The 16109-nt window shown below is 31.9% G+C and overlaps 1 protein-coding gene across 1 annotated transcript; it reads right to left on the reverse strand.

Moving 5' to 3' along the window:
• Window positions 1–12580: 12580 nt before the first annotated feature.
• sca (scabrous) lies at window positions 12581–14418 on the reverse strand. The gene is made up of 2 exons (XM_017628791.1): window positions 14401–14418; window positions 12581–14261 (listed from the first exon to the last, which is right to left on the reverse strand). Exons 1-2 carry the CDS (start codon window positions 14416–14418, stop codon window positions 13209–13211), a joined length of 1071 nt encoding a protein of 356 aa, XP_017484280.1. The 3' UTR covers window positions 12581–13208.
• Window positions 14419–16109: the final 1691 nt, after the last annotated feature.

The following is a 16109-nucleotide window of genomic DNA, read 5'->3' on the forward strand; positions in this document are numbered from 1 at the left end:
TTAACTACTTCTTTAGCATACACTACATACTAAATACTTTATAAAAAAGCTAAAGCAGTTAACATCTTACCTTACATTCCCCTAAACTTACCTTAGCTCCACTCACCTCACCTCATCCCAAAATGCAGCACTGGTGCCGAAAATTCTGTGAATTCCGAAGTAGTCTCGAAAAATAATTTGTTTACCAAAGATCCTATTTCGAACTTCGAAGGCCCATATCTCGGTTTCGGAAGCTAACTTCGAAAACCGGAGAAATTACTGTTTTACCTATGACTCAAGTTCTTAAAAAAATTGGGTTGGTCCAATACCCAGCCGAGTGCTGTACAGCGTAGTGAATCCAGTTTCTTCATTTATGTATATTGCAACTATCAATATCGTATAAAGAAAAGTGTAAAATTTTTTTATCTAAAACGAATAAAGTTAGGACGAAATTCGAGGATGTGGCAGTTTAAATATTAGTCCTTGACATATATTTTTTCGAAAATAAATATTGGAAATTTCCAAGGATATTCAAAGATAAAATTTTAAAAGAACATTTTCAACATTTATTCGTACTGGTGCAACAAAAAATTAATTTTTTTTTTTAATTCCGCAGAATTTTTCCTTTTAACTGATACCATATTCCTACTTTACAATGCAGCAAATCTCTTAAATATTTTTTTTTATTCAATAACATCCTGGAAATTTCAAAGTCCTTTAAAAAAAATCCTGATGCCTGGGAGAAAAATTAAAAACGCAGTTATACTATATTTGGCTCCTAGTTTTGTAAGTATAATGATTTTTTGGTGTGTTTTAAAATTTTTTTGGTTTTTGTTGCACGGTGTTATTTATAGTTGAAGTTCAAAAGCCTATGCTGCGGTGTCATGCCCGCAAAAAATTGAAATTGCCTAATTAAGCGAAACTCATTTCGTACGCAAATACATACACATGTTCCAGTATAATTATACCCCACCTGTATATTTAAACGAAACCAATTTTTATTTCATTGGGATATGTATTACCACTTCCATTCAACCCAACGTGAAAGTTGTAAACATTCGAAGCGATGCTGTTTTAAATTTTTTTCTATAGCCCATCATTTATAATTCAATTGTAAATTGTAAAGTAAATAAATTAAAAACCAAAAGCAAATTGAAGACTTATTCATACAATTTATTTATTAATTTCTCCAATATAAGTACTTAACCACAATTTTTTTTTATGTACTGAAAATTTCGACTTAACATACGACAATTAAATTTACGTATGTATATTTATAATTACATTTAAGCATATGTAGTAACAATTACAATTATAAGTACATACAATTTCTGTTTGTATGTACATATATGGTGGTTTAAGCAGGGTTGCAATACTTACATACACGTGTATTTATACATAGCGTTACATATACTTACATAGAGTTAGCTGGGTTGTGTGTGTCTGAAGACTGCTGTGAGGTTGGATATGCGCTGAGCAGCTTAACATGGAGTTCTGACTTCAACTTCTGCTTTCGAAATGTGAATACACTGAGCAGGAACTCGCATATGAACTCGCCTTTACATGTANTTTCGAAATGTGAATACACTGAGCAGGAACTCGCATATGAACTCGCCTTTTTCATGTTTTTTTCTCACACTATTTTAGATACATATTCATACATATATCTAATTTCTAGTTGCTGCTTATTTTGCTTTTGTTTCGTACAAATAATATTTGGTAGAGATCATTTGCCATTTTGTATTCTTATAATTTTTATGCTTACTTTGTTTTGTTTTATACATATACAACTACAAATATTTTTCATTTATTGGCATTCTCAAATTAGTGCTTGTTTTGTATTTCCTTTTTTATTATTTCTTTGGCATTATTACTAGAGTTCCTCTTTCAATTATATATTTGTTCATGTTAGTTTTTCCTATAGTTTTCTGTTTCTATATTTTATTCATACAAAAAATGCTTGCCTTCATTTGGAGCGGTTTGATGACTGGAGTGTACATAAATATTTTACAGAAATATTTGAAGTACCTTTTTCTCAATAATACTCATAGAAAGACTCGTAGATATGATGGCAGGTCAATTTAACAAGTTTTTACCATTTTTCTTTTGTTTATTTAATGTTTATCGTTTTTTTTAAGTATAGCTAATTTTCTTACAAAAAACCAAGTAAATCACAATTTCATAGCTTTATAAAAATTCAGCGAATTTCAACAAATGTTCTTCAAAATTTCAAACATTCTATTTAAACTTTTGTAGCCCATTAAATTTTGATAACGGTGCGGTTAGAAGTAGCTAGGACTTACCGTTGATTTAGACAAAATTTTCTTCGCTATACAAATTTTCGAATATGAGTACTTTGCCTGGAAGAAAATTCGTGACACCGCCCGAAAAAAATTGCCAAAAATAAACGGCAAGTCCTGGCTGCTTCAAAGTCGCTTTTAATGTCATTAAATTTATTCCGTAAAACTCTCATCTAAAAGTTTAAAATTTTGATGGAACTTTGTCGAATTTACCATATTTATATTTTTCGGACCTATGTGGCTTTAGTTAAAAAAATAATAAATATTAAATGAACAAAAGTAAGAGAGCCAAAACTTGTTTGTATGTCGCGTTTCTATTCATTTCCCCGCCGCTGTACATCATTTTTAAACTTCTTATACCATTTTTGTTGTAAGAATATACTATTACCTTAGCGCTTACTTATATTATTTTTATTTTATTTCATTTATTTTGCAAGCTTACACCAATTTGCATATCTAAAATTAAAAAAAAAATTCACTTTTCTTTTTGTTGTGTTTCAACATTCATACATGCAATAATTTGTTTTTACACACACATACATACATACGGGCGTACTGATAATATTTGATATACAAATATATGTTTGTGTGTTTTTTCTGTTAAAAAAAAATTAAAAATAAAATCAGCTAGTTCTACTGATATGATGTCTTAACCTTTTTAAATACATTCGTTTATACAATTACTTATTCCTATTCATCTTCCTATATTTTAATATTGGTATGTTGTATATATGTTTTTGTTATATATTTATATTTATTATTTGTCTCCATTTCTTATAAACTATGAATCTTACATTTTATGCATATATGTGTGTACTTAAACATTAATGTAATAAATACATTTCTAGAAATACATACATACATTGTTTGTATAGACTTAGACTATGTTCTTTTGTTTTGTGACTATTTCTTTTCCATACACCTGATATGCTGCTTTGTTTTATCGGTAAGTGTGTTTGCATGTATGTACATAAATTTGTGTGTTTGTTTGTAATATGTAGTGAGGTTAAGTTCGATTGTTTATGAATATGTAAATGTGTTTTTTTATTAATTGAAAAAAAAAATAGCTAAAAATCCGTTTTGCTGTTTTGCAGATTTTTTTCTTAAAAAATATGCAGTCATATTTAAAACTAAAATAAACAAAATTTTGATAGGAATTCGTTACAGTGCGTAATTAATAAAAATTCTAATGACACAGTGAACTTAAAGTAATGGAAAAAGCTTAAAAATATCAATAAAACAAAAGCATTTGATAAGACCAACTAAATATATTTCGCTGCTTAATGAGTAAATGCACTTCAAAAACAGAAAATATTTTCGAGAAGCATTTACATTGTGTACCTAAGTGAGATTGAATACATACATACATACGCAAGCAATAATATGGTGCTATTTAAAACTCAAGAAGTCATGTCGTATGAGTAATATTTGTTGCAAAGCGCTTGAAACAAAGCATTGCAAAAAATATGGTTTCGGTACTTCCCATTAATACCACTTGTAAAGAGTGACAGGAACTAACCTTCATGTAGCAATGTTTTATTTTCAGATTATAGCAAAATCGTTTCGATATCTATTTTTTCTGCGATCGAAAATAATCGTCCTAAGATTAGCAGTAATCCGATTCTATTTAATAGATGAAAATGTGTTAAAGAACAATTAACTCAACTCAACTCAAGCAAAAAGCAAAACCGACTTCAATTCTCATACAAAAATTTAAGATTACCGTTAATTTCTTCATGATACACCTGTTAGGTAGCACCTTTCCTTTAAAAAATCGGTTAATGTGGTCCAAAGTTAGGCGGTAACATACATTAAAAAAAATATTCCGCCGAATTGATAACCTTCTTCTTTTTGTGTAGTCGGCTAAAAATATATACATTTTTAAATGAGTGTAAGATAGCACTTAATAAAGGCTTATTATTAAAAACACTGACGAACTTCTCAAACTTAAATCTTCTTAAATCTCCTTCTTCTGACATTGTGATACACATGTATTTCAATAAATTCATGAAGAAATTTAAATTTGATTGTTCGAACAAATGGCAACCATCCTTTTTCGATTTATACCCATCTTTTAATAATTTAGNCCTGGGCCTACCGTTAGTTGAGCTTGACGATAATGATTAAAAGTTGACCCGAAACAGGCGGGGCTTAGTAGTGCCGCTACAACAACAACAACATACACATTCTAATTAACTGATGAATTAAGTGGAATTTTTTATTTTTCAAACATGTGGCAGCCCCGTCAAACAAAGTTCATAAATACAAATTTTTCACACTCCCTTCGATTGATACCCACATTATAATAATTCATGTAACCTATAAAATAATTTGAAATTAACTTTTTAAAGAGATGGCAACCCTTTTCCAACACATAAAAAATATTCTTAGCGTTCAAACCAAAGATTTCTTAAGACTCCTTCGTTTGACATCCATATTTTGTTATTTTGTAAGACTTGTGTATAAGTAAACTAAATTCGACATTTTGCACAGATGGCAATCCTATTCAAAATATTTTCAAACTACGAATTTTGGAACCCCTTTCGTTCGGCACCCATATGGTGATACGTATTTCTCTTACCCAATATGATTTTTTAAACAGGTGACAACCCTCCCCAGTTTGTAATAATTGATTTATTATTTATGATTACATAATTTGAATATAATTTTTTAAAATGTGGCAACTCTTTTCTAGAAACTAAAACCTTATTGCACATCCGCAGTCCAAGGCTTTTAATTGGACACCTCATTTCGAAAGATAGAACGAACGGTGCGGACATGAAGGCGTAGATTATTAAAATAATTTGAGTATAATTGTTCAACAGGTATCAACCCTATTCGAAAAACTAAAACCACGACGAACTGATAACCTCCTCCGTTTTTGTAGGTCGGTTAAAAAGTGGATGATTTGATTCTGTCAAAAATATCAAAAAAAAAAAAGAAGCTATTGATGTAATCTTTACCTAAATATTTTTTTGTGATGTTATAAAAAATTGCAAAAACTCTGCAGCTGCGAGCTTTACAACAGCACAAAGGAAATTCTAAATGAGTGTTTAACTCTACGACTAGTCTAGTGCCTGCACTGAAATCAAAATTTAAAAGCTGCAGCTTGCCAAAGCTAATCCTGCCACAATTGTGTGGCACGCCAGACAGTTGTAATACGTTCTTTGTATTCAAAGAGGGCAATTTAAATACAAATTTAAAAGCAATAAGTGAAGTAAAAAATAAAAATGTAGTAATAGCAAATATACTACGAAAAGAGAAAATAAAAATAAATTTACATAAAAAGAACTGAGAAGTCGAACTTTAAAAAATTCTAAATACTCCAAAAAGGCAAAGGAAAAACTTTGATAGAGAAAATACTGATAATATTTCTCAAATAAATAAAAATAGATTACAAAACTATTTCACAATTTATTTGCAGTAGAACGAATTCATTTTATTAGCGCAGCATTTTTTATTTAGTTTGTGCAACCAACAACTGCTGAATGAATTGTATGGGTACGTAGATCTATGGATATATACATACATATATAAACATGCAATAGCATGAAAGAAATAGTGCAGCTATTTTCTCTAATACATGCAATAGCATGAAAGAAATAGTGCAGCTATTTTCTCTAAATCCACGCTAGACATATTGCCATTCTATAAAATCGCACTGAGAATTTCGCGAATAGAAATTGAAATGGATTATTTTTGCGTGCAAAAAAAAATAAAAAAAAAAAAATTGTATATTACAAACCTCGAATTGCATGCCGCAACTGCATGCGACTACAGCGCGAGTTCACGGATTGAATGCATGCGCAAAATTTACATATGTTTGTTTGTATGCCTGTCTTTTGTTTGCTTTCACAAAATGCTTGTGTAGCAATTGTTTTAGATTGGATTGTTAGCTCGGGGAAGGTTGGTTGTTGGCTGTTGGCTGCTGGCGGCAGGCGACTGTTTGCCAGCGCCTCGAATCGTAGTGTATGAATACCGTTGCGGTGATGCCAGTTTTAGTTTTTAAGTCGAGTGTGAATTGCAGGCGCATGCTCAGCACAAGTGCCGCAAGTAGGTCAGCGTGTGAAGCAAGCAGAACAGTTGTACCTAATTCGTAGAATGTGAATTTGGTTGTGATGTTGATGATGGCCGCGGCGTGGGTGTGGGCGCGGGTACTGATAATGGCTGCGGTGTGGCTGGCCCACTACATATGTACATACATACATATGATCTGCATTTACTGCGAAATTGTCGAATGCTAAATTATTTGGCTGGCATGTCTGGTTGTTTGGCTTGGAGCGTTTTTGTTGGTGTGTAAGTAATTGGTATGGTATATTGTGAAAATGCAAAAAAATATTTATTTTCGCGATTATGTGCAAAATAAACGTATCCTGTTTACAAATGTTGGCGCTTATGCAATTGAAGCTATGGAAGCACATGGCACAAATAGAGGAATAAATAGTTATGAGCATATGGGAGTGCTTGAGGGTGTAGGTTGTTAGAAATGCTAGCACATATGCATCTACATAAATTCTGTGAATTAGTAATAGGAAGTACTATTTTATGTGTTGGTTTCGACTGTTACTGTCGACTGAGGTTATTGCTGAAGTAAAAAAAGGTATAGAATGTATGCAGAAAACTATTGACTATTAATTGACACAGTTCGATGCAATTTGTTGTGATGAAAAAATATATTTTAGAAAATGTTTACTTATTTTTTATTGAAGGCCAAAGGGCATTTTAATGTTTGCAAGTTATATTTATTTATTTATTTATTAACTTATGGTTACTATGACAAAATGGTTAAATAAACAATTGGGTATTATTGCTGGAAATCTCCTGCAGAGAAACAGAGTTTTCCGTTCGAAAAATATTGATTTTAAAGAATTCTATACCATTTCTACGAAATGTCGATTTTTCCCCATATAAAATACATGGAAAACTTTGGGCGCCTTGAGCGACCTCTAACTATTTTTTGACTTCAAAATATAAAAAGAGGGGTATATTTTTTTGGTATTGAAGAATCCTAGGGGGTGAGAGCATACAAATCCCGACATTACTTTTTCACATGCCATTTCTGCACCACCCTAGTGTACACATCATTGTACACAGAAGCCAATAAATTATTTTATATTTACGACATTTTTCAAAAGCAAAAAGGAGATCATTTCCATCTTCAGTGTTTAAATAGTCAAAGAATTCTCTGCATTTAATTTTAAAATTTCCATTAATTTCATGCTTTGCGCCAGGAAGCAACCTTTACACTAAAGATAATCTCAGTTGCTTCGTGTGAGGATGGTATTAAAAAAAAAACACATATTCTTTCAAAATGTGGAAAAGTACAACTATTTAAGGATTTCATCTACATATATTTCCTCATGGCTTCAATTAATTTTTTCAACTACGCGAAAACTTCGAAAGAACAAGGATTCGCTAAAAAAAGTATCTAACTCTAGGTCCTGTATGCAAAAGTCTTTTGCAATGTGAGTAAATTGTGAAAAAAGAATTGTTAGATATAGGCAAAAGCCATTCGTATATTCCAATTTGATTTTATTAAACTGATAGTTATTTTTGCGATAACTAACAACACACGACAAAAAAAAACGTCAGCCTTCATATTATCGCAACTGGTACGTAACGACCCGGCAATATGCCCATATAACGATTGATCTTATTGTTGTATTAATTTCTTGGACATATCAAACATTTTTCTAAAACATGTCAACTACAATTAAATTATTTTCTTCTTAATTAAGCAAGTTCCAACGCTATGTAAAAATCTTAAGAAAATCCTGAAGTATTTTGTTTAAATTGAAAATTCAATACAAATCAGTAAAAAATTTGAAACATCAGGACATTAGCTTACTGATTGAAGAAATTAATAAAATCAGTACAAGAGTTGAAAAATCAGTACTGTACTGATAGAATCAGTATGTCTTGGCAACCTAATGCATAAATAGTGCAATGTAAACTTTACATCCCGAAGTAAAATTTTGTTTATTGGGAAAATTTTTAAAATTCATAACATCCTAACCTTTTAAGATTTCATATCGGACAAATGTATGTAAAACGAAATCAGTCCTCAGACTAAAACCCTTACATTAAGCATGCCCAGATACCGCCACGTTTACTAATTAATTCAATTTATTGAGGATATGTTAGTACAATAAGATACAAGGATCTTTTATAGTACAACAGAGTTTGCAGACAAAAGCAAATAAATAATAACATAAAGGTAAATTAAGGAACGGGCTACTGTAAACTTAGATGCTAACATAATATAAAATTTAAAAATTTTGAAAAAGGATGATCAGTGCAAATTTTTAATAAACATTCACTAAAATAAGTACAGAACATGTGGAAAATTATTGGCAAACTAAAACTTGTAAATAGTACAAAGTATCTTATTGAATGCCATTGATCTCTGAAGGAGATGACCCAGCATCATAGACATACATAAGTTGTGTGTGTCCGGGCCTCTTACAAGGTAAGACCACGAATGGTATTCAAAGATAAAACAATTTAAATTATCCGGATTAATAATATCAGAGAAACAGAAGAAAATATGCAATACCTTTCTATTGCCCCACTATTCGCTACTATCATTTAACAAAGCCTTTCAGAGATCTCATAGATGGAAATAAGAGCAATGATCTAAATAAAAACAATTTAGCATAAAAGCGTGAAATATAAAAAGTTATTTGAGATTTCCTCAGCTAGTACTTTATGGTTTCAGAATAATTGTAAAGTAAAATAAACCTAGACCACTAAAAGTGACAAAGTGGAATCATAATAAAATTTATTTGTACGTTTTTTTGCTTGCATTTTTGCCATCAGTTGTCTTTGCTGTCCTTCTTGCGTTCTTTTTTATTGTTATTTATGAAAAGTTTGCACATTATTATTCAATTAAGTCCAATGACACTTTTAATGCACACAAAGACATACTTTTGATGGGGCAGTAAACAAATAATTTTATATTTATACGCATTAGGGTGGCTCTAATACTTTGCTGTGATTTTCTGTGTATGCACATAAATACCAAGACGCACATCCAATGAAAGTGAAATATAGAGGAAAGTGATATATTGTATTGCTTTCTGTATAATTTTTTTTTTTTTCTAGCCGCAACATATAGCAATAATGTACAAGTATATCGTCGTTTAAAGTGCAAAACCGCGTATCAACAAAAGGCAAAACCGCGTATAAGCAAAATGCAAAACCGCGTATGTGAACTTGTAGAAATTATTTTCTAGAGCGTAAAAACACTCATATTTCAAATTGGTTCTCTCTTTTATTAAGCAGTCACATTTCTGGATAGTATATTTCAGGACGAATGGATAAGGATTGCGCCAAGAGCTTGTGTGAGCAAATCCAATTTTTGGCAGCCAAAGCCAGTTATGCGGTTTTGCAGAATGACGATACGCGGTTTTGTACTTTAAACGAAGATATGTAGGTATTGAATTAATACCCATATTCAAGTATCTAACTTGTTACTTAATTTGATTTTGAATTTCTAAACTAGTGGCAACCCTCTTCAAAAATCTTTAAGAAATTGAGTTTTTTAAACCGTCTCGTTTGAATTTATAAACATGTGGCAATCCCCTAAAAAGTTTTTTACGAAATAAAGCTTTCTTAAACATCTCTTTGTAGTTAGGCACCAATATTCAAATATGCAATTTGAATGGTTATTTAAATTAGTTTTGAATTGTTAAACAGGTGGCAACACTCTTTCGAAAATTATCATTTCAACTTCAGACTATTAATCAGCACCATGAAAAACCTGATTTAGACATTTTCAAGTCCATTATTTAAGATCAACATATTTTTATCACCTTTTACCGACTTCGCCACACTGTGCAACTTTTACACCATAAACCGAGCGAGTCTCATCAGAAAAATTAGTACTTAACGGACTGACTACACGTAGGAAAATTCGAGCAAAGTTCAAACTGTTCAATTAGACTCTAAAACTTACTTGTGGAACGCGTATGTGTAACTCGAAGTGACTTCGAGTAGCTTGTGGAACAAACCTATTATATAATCGATAGGTGTTCCATACATATATTTTACCTCAAGCTTTCGCATGAAATAACCTGAACGAAAAATGGGATAAGGGACGACGGAAATTTGTTCTAAAAGACATCATATACCCACCCAATAACCAAAACTGAAGTACGGCATTAATTTAGAATACGTAAATCCCAATAAATTTTGACATATATTGTGTCCTCCCTATAATACCGTACTTGTAAGTACATACAATTATAAGTACAGCTATCTACTAAAAAAGTCATCGGTTTGCAAATGGGAAATGAGAAATGAAAAATTAAGAAGGTATTTTTCCTTTTTTTTGCTATCTAAGAAATATGCATTTATTAGCAATAATTTTATTCATGATTCTATGGATTATTGCAGCGCTTAAGTCAATTAATGAATAGTGCTTTATTTAAGTGGTCTAATTGAAAAATAAATGCCGATATGTGTTTGCATTTACGAATACTAATCATTGAATAATAGTTGAATAAATATTTGCAAATTCATATAAAAAATATAAAAAAGGTGCAATGAGGTAATATATACATACTTATGTATCTATAAGCAAATTGAGTTAAATAGTATGAGGCACTGTTTATAAAATAAAAATAAATTTGAAAACTTAATTTACCATTAAAACACATTAATTATTAGATAGTTTTTTTTTCTTGCACTAATTCTCGAAGTACGAGATCAGTTTAATAAGTCAGTGATTTTCATGCATTTCACGGTTTGCTTATATTTAACTGGGATTAAAGGTTAACCATCTCGCGAATTTGCTAAGTAAATTATAAAAGGTGAATGCTTCTTTTGAGATTGTGAAAATCCAAAATTTCGGAAAATCCGAAATTGTATCAACAATAGATTCTCACTGAAAACAGCTCTTATAGCCTATTTCCACCAAAAGTTTAACTGCAGTTAAGCGCTCAGATAAGTATCAACTATTTTAAAATGGGGTGATTGACAATCTTTATTTCTTAGCCTTTGCTGTCATACTTTAGGTTACTTGTACTTAATATGACCAACTACCCCGATCGAGTGATAATCTCGGTTTACCAATTATTAAGGCTTGTTGGAAATGCCCCATTAAATTCGAGGATCTCAAGGAAAATTAATAAATATTTGAAACTGTAACGGTTATGATCTTTACAAAAAAAAAATCATAAATTAATCGTTAAAATTTCGTCTCGTTACTGCCTTAACCTTGTATCTGCAATTGGGTTTGTCTAGAGAATGTAAGAAAAAAAGCTTATTTTTTCCACTATCATACAACACAAATGCTCCTTTTACTTAATACTTCTGGTCTTAGGTGTAGAATTTTGGGCTTATGAATCCCGAGCAATACTCTCTGCAACTTCTTTGCACATGATTCTGCTATGTCCCAATACACAAAAGCGGTAAACCCGGTGTAAACGCTCCTTAAAGGAGAAGTAATGAGTACAAAAAAAAGAAGAAAAATAAATTTATCGTGCTTGCTGAAAAATTATCTGTCATTCCGAATGTCATTGACTTATCAAGCTGGCCTCTTAAGCTGGAGGATTTGCTTAAACGAATGAAATTGAAAAATTCGAGGTCCGAAGAGGTTTTCTGTTCAAGTTTTAACGTTTTAGAAAAGTTTCGAGTTCTTTTGTAATACTCAATTATGCATATTTTTAAAATATTGCTCTTTTAGGCCTTCTGTAAAGTTAATTAGTTAAAATAGTGAATATTAAAATTCTAAAAAGTTCGAGTGCTAAGATAAAATACTGCATAGGAAAAGTATACAGATATCATATTACATAATTAAAAGATTCAAAAGATGTATTAACCGTCGTAAAATCTTAAGTTTAGCCGTTTTTTAAGTAAAAAGTGATAAAAATGGTTTTAGAGAATTTCAAAGTACACAGAAATGTTTTTAAACTGGTAAAAAATATTTAATTAGCCCCCCTTAAATCAATTTAATCGTTATTTTACACAAAAGTATCTTAAGTTAAGATTTTAAAGACCGTGAAACACGTCTTTTGAAACCCCTACATATATCATAATCAATTATGTAAATTCAAAATAAAAAAAATTATTAAACCTAGAAAAGAATTGTAGTAGGAAAAAAATAAAAAAGAATTAAATTAAATTAAGTAAAATAAAATAACTAAGTTTAGCTGTATACTAAATGATTTTATATTTCAAAAAGCAAAGAATTTATACAAAAATTATGTCAATGTGCGAGTATTATTTTTNAAATTGTAGTAGGAAAAAAATAAAAAAGAATTAAAGCAAAGAATTTATACAAAAATTATGTCAATGTGCGAGTATTATTTTTTTGTGTAATATTGGCGAATATAGTGTTTTTCAACTTACACTCATACATGTAAATTATGTTTCTCTTCTACCCTAAAATATACTTTTGGTAAGCACACTTTAATTCAAAGACGTGCATACATACATATAAGTGCATATATGTATATGCACATAGAAAAATTAGCTCACTTTTCACTTAAACTAATGAGCTTCATCATATCTCTGTCTATAGCCTAAGGGAGTTTGTAAGCAGATATCTGCACTAACGAAACTACTTACTTAAAAAAATATTAATCACACACACACACACACACTCACCTCATACGGACATACGACATATTTATATACTAACATAATAAAATTAGTAACCTTGACAGAGTTTAATTTAACTCAGCGCCGTACACAAAATTCTTCCTATCAGTTCACTGTAAACATGTGCATATGTTTACTCCTACTTTAGTAATCATACATACATACGCGCCTACACACGAGCGCTACGCAAACGCAAATATTTACATACTACACATCAACAAACGCACTGCACACGAAAACTACCGCAGGTATGGCTGTGGGGTGGTACGCACATTATCGTTTTTTTTCCATCCATTATTGGCATACTTGGTAAATGACGACGCTTTACAGACGCGTCGCGAAAGCGTAAGCCGCTATCGTTGACGGCGCGCGCACAGGCCGCTTCGTCGCTAATACTTTGACAGCTGCTGCCGCCGCTACAGGCATTGCCCCCGTATGCGTTGCGTCTAATAGCTGGCCTGCAGCAGGCACTGCCAACGACGATGTTGAAGACGAAGTCAAAGACCTCAACCCCGTCGACGTTGTCGTCGTCGTCGTCGTCGTTGTCAACACTTCCACGGCTGACGCTTCCGCGCTGCTACACTTATCTGCCGACTGACGTTTGATCAACATTTGACTGGATTTGACGGCAATCCATTCATTGCGCGCCGCATCAAACCAAGTCAAACCCAAATTGTAACGTCCATTTAAATTGGCGTGCTGACAATGCGAGAACCACCAGCCACCCTCATAGTTGGCGGCACAGTGCGTCTGTGAGATGTCACGATCCACATCGATCGCTGAGAATTGCATGCCCTGCTGATAGTCGAGCGCATCGGAGGCATTACCACTGTAGCCGGCGGTGTTTAGGCGATAGCCATCGGCGCGCGATGAGATATAGAAACGATCGTATTGCGCTAGCCAAACATTATCGTAGATATCCTGCATGAGTACGCGCAATTGTGTGCAATTGTTGCGCGTCAAATGATGTAGCTGTTCATTGCCAATCCAGTATTCGCCAGCTGGCTGTCCAAATCCGGCAGCGTAATCTGCCCAAGAACGATTAAAATCTGCACTGCCGTCATAGCGTCGCTGTACAGTGGTCCAACCATCTGCGGTGCAATGTACCATGCGCGGTCGCTGCTGGCCAGCTGGTGAAATCATAAAGAGACCGGCTGCATTGTCACGCGGCACTTCACTGCAATCCTGTGGGAGATTCTGTATAATGGACTCATATTGCTCCTCGACATTTTCCAGTTTTGCGACAAGTGATTCGGCAGCGCGTTGTTCTGTGTTGGTTGAAGAGCTGTCGCTGTTAATGTTATTGTTATTATTGTTGTTGCTAGCATTACGATGCGGGTGATTGTGATGTGAGTGTTTGTGATGTGAATGATGTAACTGCAAGTGGAAGAAAGCAAAGAACGAAAAGAAATAAGTTGACGAATAACATTTTAGGGATTATATGTAGGACAAAGTTGAATAACCCTTAGATACATACAAGAGTAACTATATACATACGTACATACATACATATTACCGGTAATATTTTTGCCATTTTGTGACTGACACCTAGTAAAATGCTCGTTTACGCGTAGCTGATGTGTTTCATATATATACCCTGTTAGCAAATATTCACAAGATACACTTTCATACATACATACATACATCTGCATGTGTTTTATACTTAAGAGCTTTTCACTTACATCCGTACATACATACTATATGCAATCATCTATGAGGGACGCCTGCTTAGCTCAAACTAAAATAGCATTTGACAGCTAAAGCTTTAATATTCCTGCTGCACAGCTTTCGACATAAATGTGCTATTTTCAGATATACTTGGATTAAGTATAATGAAAGACAGGTAGTTTCTTAAGCGTTTCTAAATATGAATTTAATTTATTAATACAAAAATGGCATTTCTTACTCAATATTTTTCTCCTTAAGCGGCAATAATAGGCGTGTTTGGATAAGTGGAGACAAGTTCATCTCCAATTGGTCTTTTCAGAATAGAGAAGGATTAGAGGAACAGAGGAGGATTATTGCATAAAAATAGTTAGTGGTTAGCTATATTGATTGTATTATGAGTGAAATTGGTATAGATTGTCTATCTGTACGTGCGTAAATCCATGTTAAATCGACCAATTGCCGTAATGGACGATTTTTGATTTCGATGAATTTCTGTCAAAACTTTTCTTTTGTTATATAACAAAATGCAGTACGCTAAAGCCAAAAAAATTATATATTTTACGAAACTGCAAAATTTGCAATTTATTCTTTGAATATTTCAAAAACCGGATTTCCACTAGGCATTGAAATGACAAAAAATGTATTCCATTTAAAAAAGTGCCATGTGTAACACGATTATTTTTAATACCCAACTTTGTCATTTTTCATTTTTGCCATTTAATGCCTAGTGGAAATCCAGAATTATACTAAATAGTTTCAAAAATGGTTCTGATCTCGTTTTAAAGGTAATATTTGAGGCTATAAAAAGTCAATATTAAACAAATATTCGAAAAATATTACTGAACTTCGAAATTTAAAGAATTTTAAAAGCAAATTCGAAAAATATTACTGAATTGTTGGAATTTAAAAAATTTTAAAAACAAATTCTTTTATATAATTTTGTCAAAATTTTTCTCTTCATATAACATCTACCTCTACCAGGTTTCAAAAGATGCAAAAATTTTAAAGAAGATGTTTCTTTAAATGTGTTGTTTGCTTAAAATATTTCTTTTTGCAAACTCTAAATTAAAAATAAAGTTAAAACCGCAAACGTTTTTTTTTTTCAAAGTTGAAAAATTTATATTAAAAAAAAAACTTCTTTTAGAATCTTTAAAAATCAGCACAGTAAATACAGTACCTGCATAAAAAGAAATTGTGCCAAAGCCTTTTTTAAATATTTGATTTTGCGACTTTTTTTAATTTCAAAATTCTGTACATACATATGTTTTTAGTTTTAGATTTTTTCGTGTGCATATTTGTTAAAGCCCCAAATATTACCCTTAAAACAAGACCAGCAGCATTTTTGTGACTGTTATAGTTTTTGAGATATTGAAAAAATAAAATTGCAAATTCCGTGAAATTTTGAACTTTCCAAAATCGAAACTAATAATAGATAAATGTGCATGTAGTGACAGGAAATTATGAGAGAGAGTCACAGTATCGGCTACACAGAATGTGGAAAAATTTCAGTTGTATTATGGGAACATTATTTTGATAATCAAAGAGCCAGAGAATCGA

Source organism: Rhagoletis zephyria, unplaced genomic scaffold (assembly GCF_001687245.7).
Source record: "Rhagoletis zephyria isolate East Lansing unplaced genomic scaffold, Rhagoletis_zephyria_1.1 Rzeph_scaffold_06205, whole genome shotgun sequence".
NCBI classification, from domain to species: domain Eukaryota; kingdom Metazoa; phylum Arthropoda; class Insecta; order Diptera; family Tephritidae; genus Rhagoletis; species Rhagoletis zephyria.